The sequence below is a fragment of the Pseudophryne corroboree genome, chromosome 5, assembly GCF_028390025.1.
Source record: "Pseudophryne corroboree isolate aPseCor3 chromosome 5, aPseCor3.hap2, whole genome shotgun sequence".
Classification (NCBI taxonomy): Eukaryota; Metazoa; Chordata; class Amphibia; order Anura; family Myobatrachidae; genus Pseudophryne; species Pseudophryne corroboree.
In genome coordinates, this window is record NC_086448.1 from 669,586,989 (window position 1) to 669,599,918 (window position 12,930).

At 49.1% G+C, this 12,930-nt stretch overlaps 1 protein-coding gene across 2 annotated transcripts in view; it reads right to left on the minus strand.

The window, feature by feature from the left end:
* LYPLA1 (lysophospholipase 1) overlaps positions 1–12,930 on the minus strand; it is a 111,912-nt gene that overhangs the window by 62,642 nt on the left and 36,340 nt on the right. For both annotated transcript variants that reach the window (XM_063923727.1, XM_063923728.1), the window contains 2 exons: positions 12,095–12,160; positions 5,769–5,816 (listed from right to left, as the gene is read on the minus strand). In XM_063923727.1, coding sequence (XP_063779797.1) covers positions 5,769–5,816; positions 12,095–12,160 — 114 coding nt within the window. The remainder of the gene's footprint in view (positions 1–5,768; positions 5,817–12,094; positions 12,161–12,930) is intronic.

A 12,930-nucleotide genomic window follows, 5' to 3' on the forward strand; every position in this document is an offset into this window, starting at 1 on the left:
CGTCGGGCCTTACTGGCCTCGCACCACGCAACATATTTTCGCCAATTGCGGTGATAATGTTTTTGCGGTTACATCCTTCCTGGCTTTGATCAGGATAGGGATGACTTCATCCGGAATGCCTTTTTTCCTTCAGGATCCGGCGTTCAACCGCCATGCCGTCAAACGCAGCCGCGGTAAGTCTTGGAACAGACAGGGTCCTTGCTGGAGCAGGTCCCTTCTTAGAGGTAGAGGCCACGGATCTTCCGTGAGCATCTCTTGAAGTTCCGGTTACCAAGTCCTTCTTGGCCAATCCGGAACCACGAATATAGAGCTTACTCCTCTCCATCTTATCAATCTCAGTACCTTGGGTATGAGAGGCAGAGGAGGGAACACATACCCTGACTGGTACACCCACAGTGTTACCAGAGCGTCTACAGCTTATTGCCTGAGGGTCCCTGGACCTGGCGCAATACCTGTCGAGTTTTTAATCATGTGGAAGACTTCTGGGTGAAGTCCCCACTCTCCCGGGTGGAGGTCGTGCTGAGGAAGTCTGCTTCCCAGTTGTCCACTCCCGGAATGAATACTGCTGACAGTGCTATCACATGATTTTCCGCCCAGCGAAGAATCCTTGCAGCTTCTGCCATTGCCCTCCTGCTTCTTGTGCCACCCTGTCTGTTTACGTGGGTGACTGCCGTGATGTTGTCCGACTGGATCAACACCGGCTGACCTTGAAGCAGAGGTCTTGCTAAGCTTAGAGCATTGTAAATGTCCCTTAGCTTCAGGATATTTATGTGAAGTGATGTCTCCAGGCTTGACCATAAGCCCTGGATATTCCTTCCCTGTGTGACTGCTCCCCAGCCTCGCAGGCTGGCATCCGTGGTCACCAGGACCCAGTCCTGAATGCCTAATCTGCGGCCCTCTAGAAGATGAGCACTCTGCAACCACCACAGGAGGGACACCCTTGTCCTTGGTGACAGGGTTATCCGCTGACGCATCTGAAGATGCGACCCGGACCATTTGTCCAGCAGGTCCCACTGGTGCGTGGAATCTGTCGAAAGGGATTGCTTCGTAGGAAGCCACCATTTTACCCAGAACCCTTGTGCATTGATGCACTGAGACTTGGCTCGGTTTTAGGAGGTTCCTGACTAGCTCGGATAACTCCCTGGCTTTCTCCTCCGGGAGAAACACCTTTTTCTGGACTGTGTCCAGGATCATCCCTAGGAACAGAAGACACGTCGTCGGAACCAGGTGCGATTTTGGAATATTGAGAATCCAATCGTGCTGCCGCAACACTACCTGAGATAGTGCTACACCGACCTCCAACTGTTCCCTGGATCTTACCCTTATCAGGGAATTGTCCAAGTAAGGGATAACTAAAATTCACTTCCTTCGAAGGAATATCATCATTTCGGCCATTACCTTGGTAAAGACCCGGGGTGCCGTGGACCATCCATACGGCAGCGTCTGAACTGATAGTGACAGTTCTGTACCATAAACCTGAGGTACCCTTGGTGAGAAGGGTAAATTTTGACATGAAGGTAAGCATCCTTGATGTCCCGAGATATCATGTAGTCCCCTTCTTCCAGGTTCGCAATCACTGCTCTGAGTGACTCAATCTTGAATTTGAACCTCTGTATGTAAGTGTTCAAAGATTTTAGATTTAGAATCGGTCTCACCGAGCCGTCCGGCTTCGGTACCACAACAGTGTGGAATAATACCCCGTTCCCTGTTGCAGGAGGGGTATCTTGATTATCACCTGCTGGGAATACAGCTTGTGAATGGCTTCCAAAACTGTCTCCCTGTCAGAAGGAGACATCGGTAAAGCCGACTTTAGGAAACGGCGAGGGGGAGACGTCTCGAATTCTAATTTGTACCCCTGAGATATCACCTGAAGGATCCAGGGGTCCACTTGCGAGTGAGCCCACTGCGCGCTGAAATTCATTGAGACGGGCCCCCCACCGTGCCTGATTCTGCTTGTAAAGCCCCAGCGTATACTGAGGGCTTGGCAGAGGCGGGAGAGGGTTTCTGTTCCTGGGAACTGGCTGATTTCTGCAGCCTTTTTCCTCTCCCTCTGTCACGGGGCAGAAATGAGGAACCTTGTCCACGAAAAGACTGCGCCTGATAATACGGCGTCTTCTCATGTTGAGAGGCGACCTGGGGTACAAACGTGGAATTCCCAGCTGTTGCCGTGGCCACCAGGTCTGAAAGACCGACCCCAAATAACTCCTCCCCTTAATAAAGCAATACTTCCAAATGCCGTTTGGAATACGCATCACCTGACCACTGACGTGTCCATAACCCTCTACTGGTAGAAATGGACAACGCGCTTAGACTTGATGCCAGTCGGCAAATATTCCGCTGTGCATCACGCATATATAGAAATGCATCTTTTAAATGCTCTATAGGCAAAAATATACTGTCCCTATCTAGGGTATCAATATTTTCAGTCAGGGAATCCGACCACGCCAACCCAGCACTGCACATCCAGGCTGAGGCGATTGCTGGTCGCAGTATAACACCAGTATGTGTGTAAATACCTTTTAGGATACCCTCCTGCTTTCTATCAGCAGGATCCTTAAGGGCGGCCATCTCAGGCGAAGGTAGAGCCCTTACAAGCGTGTGAGCGCTTTATCCACCCTAGGGGGTGTTTCCCAACGCACCCTAACCTCTGGCGGGAAAGGATATAATGCCAATAACATTTTAGAAATTATCAGTTGTTATCGGGGGAAACCCACGCATCATCACACACCTCATTTAATTTCTCAGATTCAGGAAAACTACAGGTAGTTTTTCCTCACCGAACATAATACCCCTTTTTTGGTGGTACTCGTATTATCAGAAATGTGTAAAACATTTTTCATTGCCTCAATCATGTAACGTGTGGCCCTACTGGAAGTCACATTAGTCTCTTCACCGTCGACACTGGAGTCAGTATCCGTGTCGGCGTCTATATCTGCCATCTGAGGTAACGGGCGCTTTAGAGCCCCTGACGGCCTATGAGACGTCTGGACAGGCACAAGCTGAGTAGCCGGCTGTCTCATGTCAACCACTGTCTTTTATACAGAGCTGACACTGTCACGTAATTCCTTCCAACAGTTCATCCACTCAGGTGTCGACCCCCTAGGGGGTGACATCACTATTACAGGCAATCTGCTCCGTCTCCACATCATTTTTCTCCTCATACATGTCGACACAAAAGTACCGACATACAGCACACACACAGGGAATGCTCTGATAGAGGACAGGACCCCACTAGCCCTTTGGGGAGACAGAGGGAGAGTTTGCCAGCACACACCAGAGCGCTATATATATATACACAGGGATAACCTTATATAAGTGTTTTTCCCCTTATAGCTGCTGTATAGTTAATACTGCGCCTAATTAGTGCCCCCCTCTCTTTTTTAACCCTTTCTGTAGTGTAGTGACTGCAGGGGAGAGCCAGGGAGCTTCCCTCCAACGGAGCTGTGAGGGAAAATGGCGCCAGTGTGCTGAGGAGATAGGCTCCGCCCCCTTATCGGCGGCCTTATCACCCGTTTTTCTATGTATTCTGGCAGGGGTTAAATGCATCCATATAGCCCAGGAGCTATATGTGATGCATTTTTTGCCATCCAAGGTGTTTTTATTGCGTCTCAGGGCGCCCCCCCCCCCAGCGCCCTGCACCCTCAGTGACCGAAGTGTGAAGTGTGCTGAGAGCAATGGCGCACAGCTGCAGTGCTGTGCGCTACCTTGTTGAAGACAGGACGTCTTCTGCCGCCGATTTTCCGGACCTCTTCTGCCTTCTGGCTCTGTAAGGGGGCCGGCGGCGCGGCTCTGGGACCCATCCAAGCTGGGCCTGTGATCGTCCCTCTGGAGCTAATGTCCAGTAGCCTAAGAAGCCCAATCCACTCTGCACGCAGGCGAGTTCGCTTCTTCTCCCCTTAGTCCCTCGATGCAGTGAGCCTGTTGCCAGCAGATCTCACTGAAAATAAAAAACCTAATCTAAAACTTTCACTAAGAAGCTCAGGAGAGCCCCTAGTGTGCACCCTTCTCGTTCGGGCACAGAGATCTAACTGAGGCTTGGAGGAGGGTCATAGGGGGAGGAGCCAGTGCACACCAGATAGTCCTAAAGCTTTCTTTAGATGTGCCCAGTCTCCTGCGGAGCCGCTATTCCCCATGGTCCTTACGGAGTCCCCAGCATCCACTTAGGACGTTAGAGAAAACTGACTACATTAGACTAGAAAACCAGTTGTGCAAGTACTGTATTAACCAAGCCCATAATAAGATCTTTGTTTACTGTTCTAAATAAACTAGCTTTTGTGAGGTTTACTTTTACTTTTCAAAGGGAAAACAAGACAGGAGTGGAGGAGAATGCAATTAATAAAAAAAAAAAAAACACCACACATTGTAAATATGTAATGAAACAAATAAACACTTTAAACAAACTGTTCATGGTTCTTTTAAGGTTATAAAGTAACACTGATGCCTTGATGTTTTCAGGTAAACACATCACACACACACACACTCACTCAGCATCTCTATGTCACGCAGATGTATTATATATGAGAGCAACCAGCGTTACAGCCAACCTAATACAGCGGCATATGGCAACACCTGCTAAGCTAGCCAAGGGAAAGGATCACTAATACTTGGCCTACATTTGCAAAGAGAAGCTGCATAATAAAGCTCTACTAATAATGCTTCAAAAACTGCAGCTAAACAGACTGATATGCCATTACTAAGGTATGGCAGTTAAAACAAGAAACAAACATCTCTCATGTACAGGGAAATACATTTGCATGTGTTGCAGCAAAACTCTAAGCCACTGAATTTTAATAAAAATTAATAATAATTTCATTTTTACATTGTTAGTAATATATATGTAATATATATCTATATCTGTGGCTGGACCGGTGCTCACTTGGTGGCTTTCAGAGGCCTTTATTATGTAGTAGAGATTAGGGAGGCCAATCCCGGGATCGGCGGGATCCCGGGATTTGGGCCCAAAAATGCCGGGATTTGAGCATCCAATCCCGGGATTCACGGGATTATACTGCGCATGCGCGGCGGCGGGAGGGTGGTTGTGTAAGTAATAGTACTTACTAATATTAGGCGGGCGGCAGCCATGAACAAGTTGAACGCGGCAGCATTTCAATTGTAGCGCCGGCCGCCAGCCAATCAGAGCTGGCGGACCGGCAGCCAATCAGGGAAGCTGCAGCGGCAGCCAATCAGGAGCGACTGCTGCGGCCGCTTCCCTGATTGGCTGCCGGTCCGCCAGCTCTGGTTGGCTGGCGGCCGGCGCTTCATTTGAAATGCCGCCGCGTTCAGTGTGTTAATGGTTGCCGCCCATCTAATAGTAAGTACTATTACTTACACCCACCCTCTCTCCCTCCGTGCAGTGCTCCCTACAGCCTTCCTCCCTCCCGCGCCGCTACCAACCCTCCCTGCAGCGACCTACACCCTCCCTCCTGAGTCCTGCACCGCTACCTACACTCTTCCTTCCTCCCGCACCGCTACCTACACCCTCCCTACCTCCCGCACCGCTACCTACACCCTCCCTACCTCCCGCACCGCTACCTACACCCTCCCTCCAGCGCTGCTCCCTACAATTTTCTCTGATCCCTACTGCAATCCCGGGATTGACCGTTTTTCAATCCCGAATCCCGGGATTGAAAAAACGGCCCGGGATTGGCCTCCCTAGTAGAGATGTCCATGACTATGTTATTCCATTAGGGCTACCTATGGGTTGGTAAATCTGTACTTGAGTTAAAACAAAATGTAACCATGTGTGAGCAGAACTCAGGGCTACTTACCATGAAGGCATAGACATGTTCATGTTTAGTGACACTGGCATGATGGGCCTGAAATTAGAAAATAAGAATTTACTCACCGGTAATTCTATTTCTCGTAGTCCGTAGTGGATGCTGGGGACTCCGTAAGGACCATGGGGAATAGACGGGCTCCGCAGGAGACTGGGCACTCTAAAAGAAAGATTAGTTACTATCTGGTGTGCACTGGCTCCTCCCTCTATGCCCCTCCTCCAGACCTCAGTTAGGGAAACTGTGCCCGGAAGAGCTGACACTACAAGGAAAGGATTTGGAATCCAGGGTAAGACTCATACCAGCCACACCAATCACACCGTATAACTTGTCACACCATACCCAGTTAACAGTATGAACAACAACTGAGCCTCAATCAACGGATGGCTCAAAACAATAACCCTTTAGTAAGCAATAACTATATACACGTATTGCAGAAGAAGTCCGCACTTGGGACGGGCGCCCAGCATCCACTACGGACTACGAGAAATAGAATTACCGGTGAGTAAATTCTTATTTTCTCTGACGTCCTAGTGGATGCTGGGGACTCCGTAAGGACCATGGGGATTATACCAAAGCTCCCAAACGGGCGGGAGAGTGCGGATGACTCTGCAGCACCGAATGAGCAAACTCAAGGTCCTCCTCAGCCAGGGTATCAAACTTGTAGAACTTAGCAAATGTGTTTGAACCCGACCAAGTAGCAGCTCGGCAAAGCTGTAAAGCCGAGACCCCTCGGGCAGCCGCCCAAGAAGAGCCCACCTTCCTTGTGGAATGGGCTTTTACTGATTTTGGATGCGGTAATCCAGCCGCAGAGTGAGCCAGCTGAATCGTGCTACAGATCCAGCGAGCAATAGTCTGCTTTGAAGCAGGAGCGCCAACCTTGTTGGCTGCATGCAGAATAAACAGCGAGTCAGACTTTCTGACTCCCGCCGTTCTGGAAACATACATTTTCAAAGCCCGGACTACGTCCAGCAACTTGAAATCCTCCAAGTCCCTAGTAGCCGCAGGCACCACAATAGGTTGGTTCAAATGAAACGATACCACCTTAGGGAGAAATTGGGGACGAGTCCTCAATTCTGCCCTGTCCATATGGAAGATCAGATAGGGGCTTTTACATGACAAAGCCGCCAATTCTGACACACGCCTAGCCGAAGCTAAGGCCAATAGCATGACCACTTTCCACGTGAGATATTTTAGCTCCACGGTCTTAAGTGGCTCAAACCAGTGGGATTTCAGGAAATCCAACACAACGTTAAGATCCCAAGGTGCCACTGGTGGCACAAAAGGAGGTTGAATATGCAGCACTCCCTTTACAACGTCTGAACCTCAAGCAGTGAAGCCAGTTCTTTTTGAAAGAAAATGGATAGGGCCGAGATCTGGACCTTTATGGACCCTGATTTGAGGCCCATAGTCACACCTGACTGTAGGAAATGCAGAAAACGACCCAACTGGAAGTCCTCTGTAGGGGCCTTCCTGGCCTCACACCAAGCAACATATTTCCGCCATATGCGGTGATAATGCTTTGCTGTCACATCCTTCCTAGCTCTTATCAGCGTAGGAATTACTTCATCCGGTATACCCTATTCTGCTAGGATCCGGCGTTCAACCGCCATGCCGTCAAACGCAGCCGCGGTAAGTCTTGGAACAGACAGGGCCCCTGCTGGAACAGGTCCTGTCTGAGAGGCAGAGGCCATGGGTCCTCTGTGACCATCTCTTGAAGTTCTGGGTACCAAGTCCTTCTTGGCCAATCCGGAACAATGAGTATCGTTCTCACTCCTCTTTTTCTTACTATTCTCAGTACCTTGTGTATGAGAGGAAGAGGAGGAAACACATATACCGACTGGAACACCCACGGAGTTACCAGTGCGTCCACAGCTATCGCCTGAGGGTCCCTTGACCTGGCGCAATATTTTTTTAGCTTTTTGTTTAGGCGGGACGCCATCATGTCCACCTGTGGCCGTTCCCACCGATTTGCAATCTGCTCGAAGACTTCTTGATGAAGTCCCCACTCTCCCGGGTGGAGGTCGTGCCTGCTGAGGAAGTCTGCTTCCCAGTTGTCCACTCCCGGAATGAACACTGCTGACAGTGCTTGTACGTGATTCTCCGCCCAACGAAGAATCCTTGTGGCTTCCGCCATCGCCACCCTGCTTGTGCCACCCTGTCGGTTTACATGGGCGACTGCCGTGATGTTGTCTGACTGAATCAGCACTGGTTGGTCTCGAAGCAGAGGCTCCGCTTGACTCAGGGCGTTGTATATGGCCCTTAATTCCAGTATGTTTATGTGCAGACGAGTCTCCTGACTTGACCACAGCCCCTGGAAGTTTCTTCCCCGAGTGACTGCCCCCCATCCGCGGAGGCTTGCATCCGTGGTCACCAGGACCCAGTCCTGTATGCCGAACCTGCGGCCCTCGAGAAGATGAGCACTCTGCAGCCACCACAGAAGAGACACCCTGGCCCTCGGGGAGAGGGCGATCAGCCGATGCATCTGAAGATGCGATCCGGACCACTTGTCCAACAGATCCCACTGAAAGATCCTGGCATGGAACCTGCCGAAAGGAATGGCTTCGTATGACGCTACCATCTTTCCCAGGACTCGCATGCAGTGATGCACCGACACCTGCTTTGGTTTCAGGAGATCCCTGACCATGGTCACTAACTCTTGAGCCTTCTCCTCCGGGAGAAATACCTTCTTCTGTTCTGTGTCCAGAATCATGCCCAGGAAGGGCAGACGCGTCGTAGGAATCAGCTGCGACTTTGGAATATTCAGAATCCAGCCGTGCCGTAGCAACACTTCCTGAGAGTGCGCTACGCTGACCAACAACTGCTCTCTGGACCTCGCCTTTATGAGGAGATCGTCCAAGTACAGGATAACTGTAACTCCTTGCTTCCGGAGAAGTACCATCATCTCCGCCATTACCTTGGTAAAGACTCTCGGTGCCGTGGACAGGCCAAACGGCAACGTCTGGAATTGGTAATGACAGTCCTGTACCACAAACCTGAGGTACTCCTGGTGAGGCAGATAAATGGGGACATGCAAGTACGCATCCTTGATGTCCAGAGATACCATAAAATCCCCCTCTTCCAGGCTGGCAATGACCGCTCTGAGCGATTCCATTTTGAACTTGAACTTTTTCATGTAAATGTTCAAGGATTTTAAATTTAGAATGGGTCTTACCGAACCGTCCGGTTTCGGTACCACAAACAGTGTGGAATAGTAACCCCTTCCCTGCTGAAGGGGGGGTACCATTATTATCACTTGCTGGAGGTACAGCTTGTGAATAGCCGTCAGGACTATCTCCCTCCCCGTGGGAGAAGCTGGCAAGGCGGATTTTAGGTAACGGTGAGGGGGCGTCACTTCGAATTCCAGCTTGTATCCCTAAGATACAATTTGTATAGCCCAAGGATCCACTTGTGAGCGAACCCACTGGTTGCAGAAATTTCGGAGACGCGCCCCCACCGCTCCTGGCTCCGCCTGTGGAGCCTCAGCGTCATGCGGTGGACTTAGTGGAAGCAGGGGAGGACTTTTGTTCCTGAGAACTGGCTGCATGGTGCAGCTTCTTTCCTCTACCCCTGCCTCTGGCAAGAAAGGATGCACCTCTGACTCTCTTGCTTTTTTGAGAACGAAAGGACTGCATTTGGTAATACGGTGCTTTCTTAGGCTGTGAGGAAACCTGTGGCAAGAAAGTCGACTTTCCAGCTGTCGCTGTGGATACGAGGTCCGAGAGACCGTCCCCAAACAATTCCTCACCCTTAAAAGGCAAAACCTCCATGTGTTTTTTAGAGTCGGCATCCCCTGTCCTTTGCAGAGTCCATAAGACCCTCCTGGCAGAAATGGACATTGCATTTATTCGAGAGCCCAGCAGGCAAATGTCCCTCTGGGCATCCCGCATATATAAGACGACGTCTTTAATATGGCTAAGTGTTAGCAATACGGTATCCCTGTCCAGGGTATCCAACCCCTCTGACAGAGTATCTGTCCATGCTGCAACAGCACTGCACATCCAAGCTGAAGCAATAGCCGGTCTCAGTAGAGTACCAGAGTGTGTATACACAGACTTCAAGATACCTTCCTGCTTCCTATCCGCAGGTTCCCTTAGGGCGGCCGTATCCTGAGACGGCAGGGCCACTCTTTTAGATAAGCGCGTTAGGGCCTTGTCAACCCTAGGGGAGGTTTCCCAGCGTAACCTATCCGTTGGCGGGAAAGGGTACGCCATTAGTATTCTCTTGGGAATCACCACTTTCTTATCAGGGGAAGACCACGCTTCTTCACATAACTCATTTAATTCATGTGACGGGGGAAAAGTCACTGGCTGCTTTTTCTCCCCAAACATATTTACCCTCTTGTCAGGGACAGGGTCAGCCTCTGAAATGTGTAATACATTTTTCATTGCAATAATCATGTATCGGATGACCTTAGTCATTTTGGGCTGTAATAGTGCCTCATCCTCGTCGACGCTGGAGTCGGACTCCGTGTCGACATCTGTGTCAACCAACTGAGATAGTGGGCGTTTTTGAGACGCTGACGGCCTCTGAGGCGCCTGGGCAGGCCCGGGTTGAGAGCCCGGCTGTCCCCCGGCAGCAACATAATCAAATCTCTTATGTAATGAGTTTACATTGTCATTTAAGACCTTCCACATATCCATCCAATCAGGTGTCGGCACCGACGGGGGCGACACCACATTTATCTGCACTTGCTCCGCCTCCACGTAACAGGACCCCACAAGGTCTATGGGGAGACAGAGAAAGAGTATGCCAGCACACACCACAGCGCTATATACACAGGGATACACACTACCAGAAGTGAATTTTTCCCAATAGCTGCTGTATCAATACACCTTTTGCCTAAATGTAATCTCTTTTTACCCTCTTAGTGCCAGGAGACTGCAGGGGAGAGCCTGGGGAGCGTCCTTCCAGCGGAGCTGTGAAGAGAAATGGCGCTGGTGTGCTGAGGAAGAAGGCCCCGCCCCCTCATCGGCGGGCTTCTGTCCCGCTGTTTCCGACTAAAAAATGGCGGGGGTTTTACACATATACAGCCACAGACTGTATTATGTGTCTTTTTTTATGCCAAAGGTATTCTTATTGCTGCCCAGCCCCCCCCCCCCCCCCCCAGCGCCCTGCACCCTACAGTGACCGGAGTGTGTGGTGTGCAGTGGGAGCAATGGCGCACAGCTGCGGTGCTGTGCGCTACCTTAATGAAGACAGGAGTCTTCAGCCGCCAATTTCATCACCAACTTCTGATCTTCTGGCTCTGCGAGGGGGACGGCGGCGCGGCTCCGGGAACGGACGACCGAGGACCTCTGCCTGTGTTCGAACCCTCTGGAGCTAATGGTGTCCAGTAGCCTAAGAAGCGCAACCTAGCTGTGAACAGGTACGTTTGCTTCTCTCCCCTCGGTCCCACGTAGCAGTGAGTCTGTTGCCAGCAGATCTCACTGAAAATAAAAAACCTAACAATTACTTTCTTTACTAGCAGGCTCAGGAGAGCCCACTAGGTGCATCCAGCTCTGGCCGGGCACAGATTCTAACTGAGGTCTGGAGGAGGGGCATAGAGGGAGGAGCCAGTACACACCAGATAGTACCTAATCTTTCTTTTAGAGTGCCCAGTCTCCTGCGGAGCCCGTCTATTCCCCATGGTCCTTACGGAGTCCCCAGCATCCACTAGGACGTCAGAGAAATATACATTTACACAAGGGTTGTCACTGGCCATAAAGCTAATCTACTGTGGATACAAAGTAGTTTTCGGTTCTCTTTTACAGTCAATCTAGTACAAAATTCTTCTAACTATGAATGGATGAAAATTAGCAAACATAGGTTGTGAACTTTGGTACCAGAGCACATGCAGAGCCTAAGGGGCTGATCCAATTAGGTGCAAGCTGTTTTCACAGCAAATTTGACCAATTCCAAACTCGTAATCCATTCTCCCAGAAAATTAGCGCTTTTTTTGTGTGCACCACACTGAGCAAAGGGAAGATAAATAACATTTGACACTTTAAGAACCTCCAATACTTTCCTTATGGCTAAAAGCAGTCTTCTGGGTATTCCTGCTATTTCAGTTGCCACTTTTTGGGGAATCATTTACCAACTTCTTTCATGCCATTCTACCAGGTCGCATATGTAGAAAATCGTGCAACCTTACCACGGGTTCCATAAATTGCCATTTTTAATTAAATCTCGAATTTCTCAGTTGTGCGCATTTACGCGTTGTATGCAAGTTTGAATTCTCTTTTGCAAACTTGCACCTACTTGGATTGACCCCTGAATGTTGTGTTATGTGAAGACTAGTTTCAACAAATGTCAGCAGTGGACCCATAGATGACACTTACGCATGAGGACAAATGTACTTGATGTGTGGACTTCTTATGCTCGCCATTGCTTCTGCCCAGCCATGCCTGATGGGGAGAAAACTGCATGTTTAGTACAATGCTTCAAGAACACGAAAACATAAAATACTTTCATGAAAAATGTCTTTTCATGATATCTTCTGTGCTATATACCATTTACCAAAAATACATTTGAAGCAGAAATCTTGTATATACTATATTTGACTCCCACCAGAAACAAAAGGGCTGGACAGTATTATGAGCTTACATATAAGCAAATGCCACCTCCAGTATTATATATAAAAAAAAATAACAATGTGCAGGGGGGATCCCTTAACTTTTGACTAATGCTGGTTAACAGAAAATTAGGTGAAAAAAACCCCAATGTGGGTGCCCCCTGATTTTCATGTAACCAACACTAGGAGTTGCCAGCCTGGTCTCGTGTAATCATAGAGGGGAGACCCACAGTGTGGGGTTTTCCACCATTGTACAGGTTGAGTATCCCTTATCCAAAATGCTTGGGACCAGACGTATTTTGGATATGGGATTTTTCCGTATTTTGGAATAATTGCATACTATAATGAGATATCATGGTGATGGGACCTAAATCTAAGCACAGAATGCATTTATGTTACATATACACCTTATACACACAGCCTGAAGGCAATTGTAGCCAATATTTTGTATAACTTTGTGCATTAAACAAAGTGTGTCTACATTCACACAATTCATTTATGTTTCATATACACCTTATACACACAGCCTGAAGGTCATTTAATACAATATTTTTAATAACTTTGTCTATTAAACAAAGTTTGTGTACATTGAGTCATCAAAAA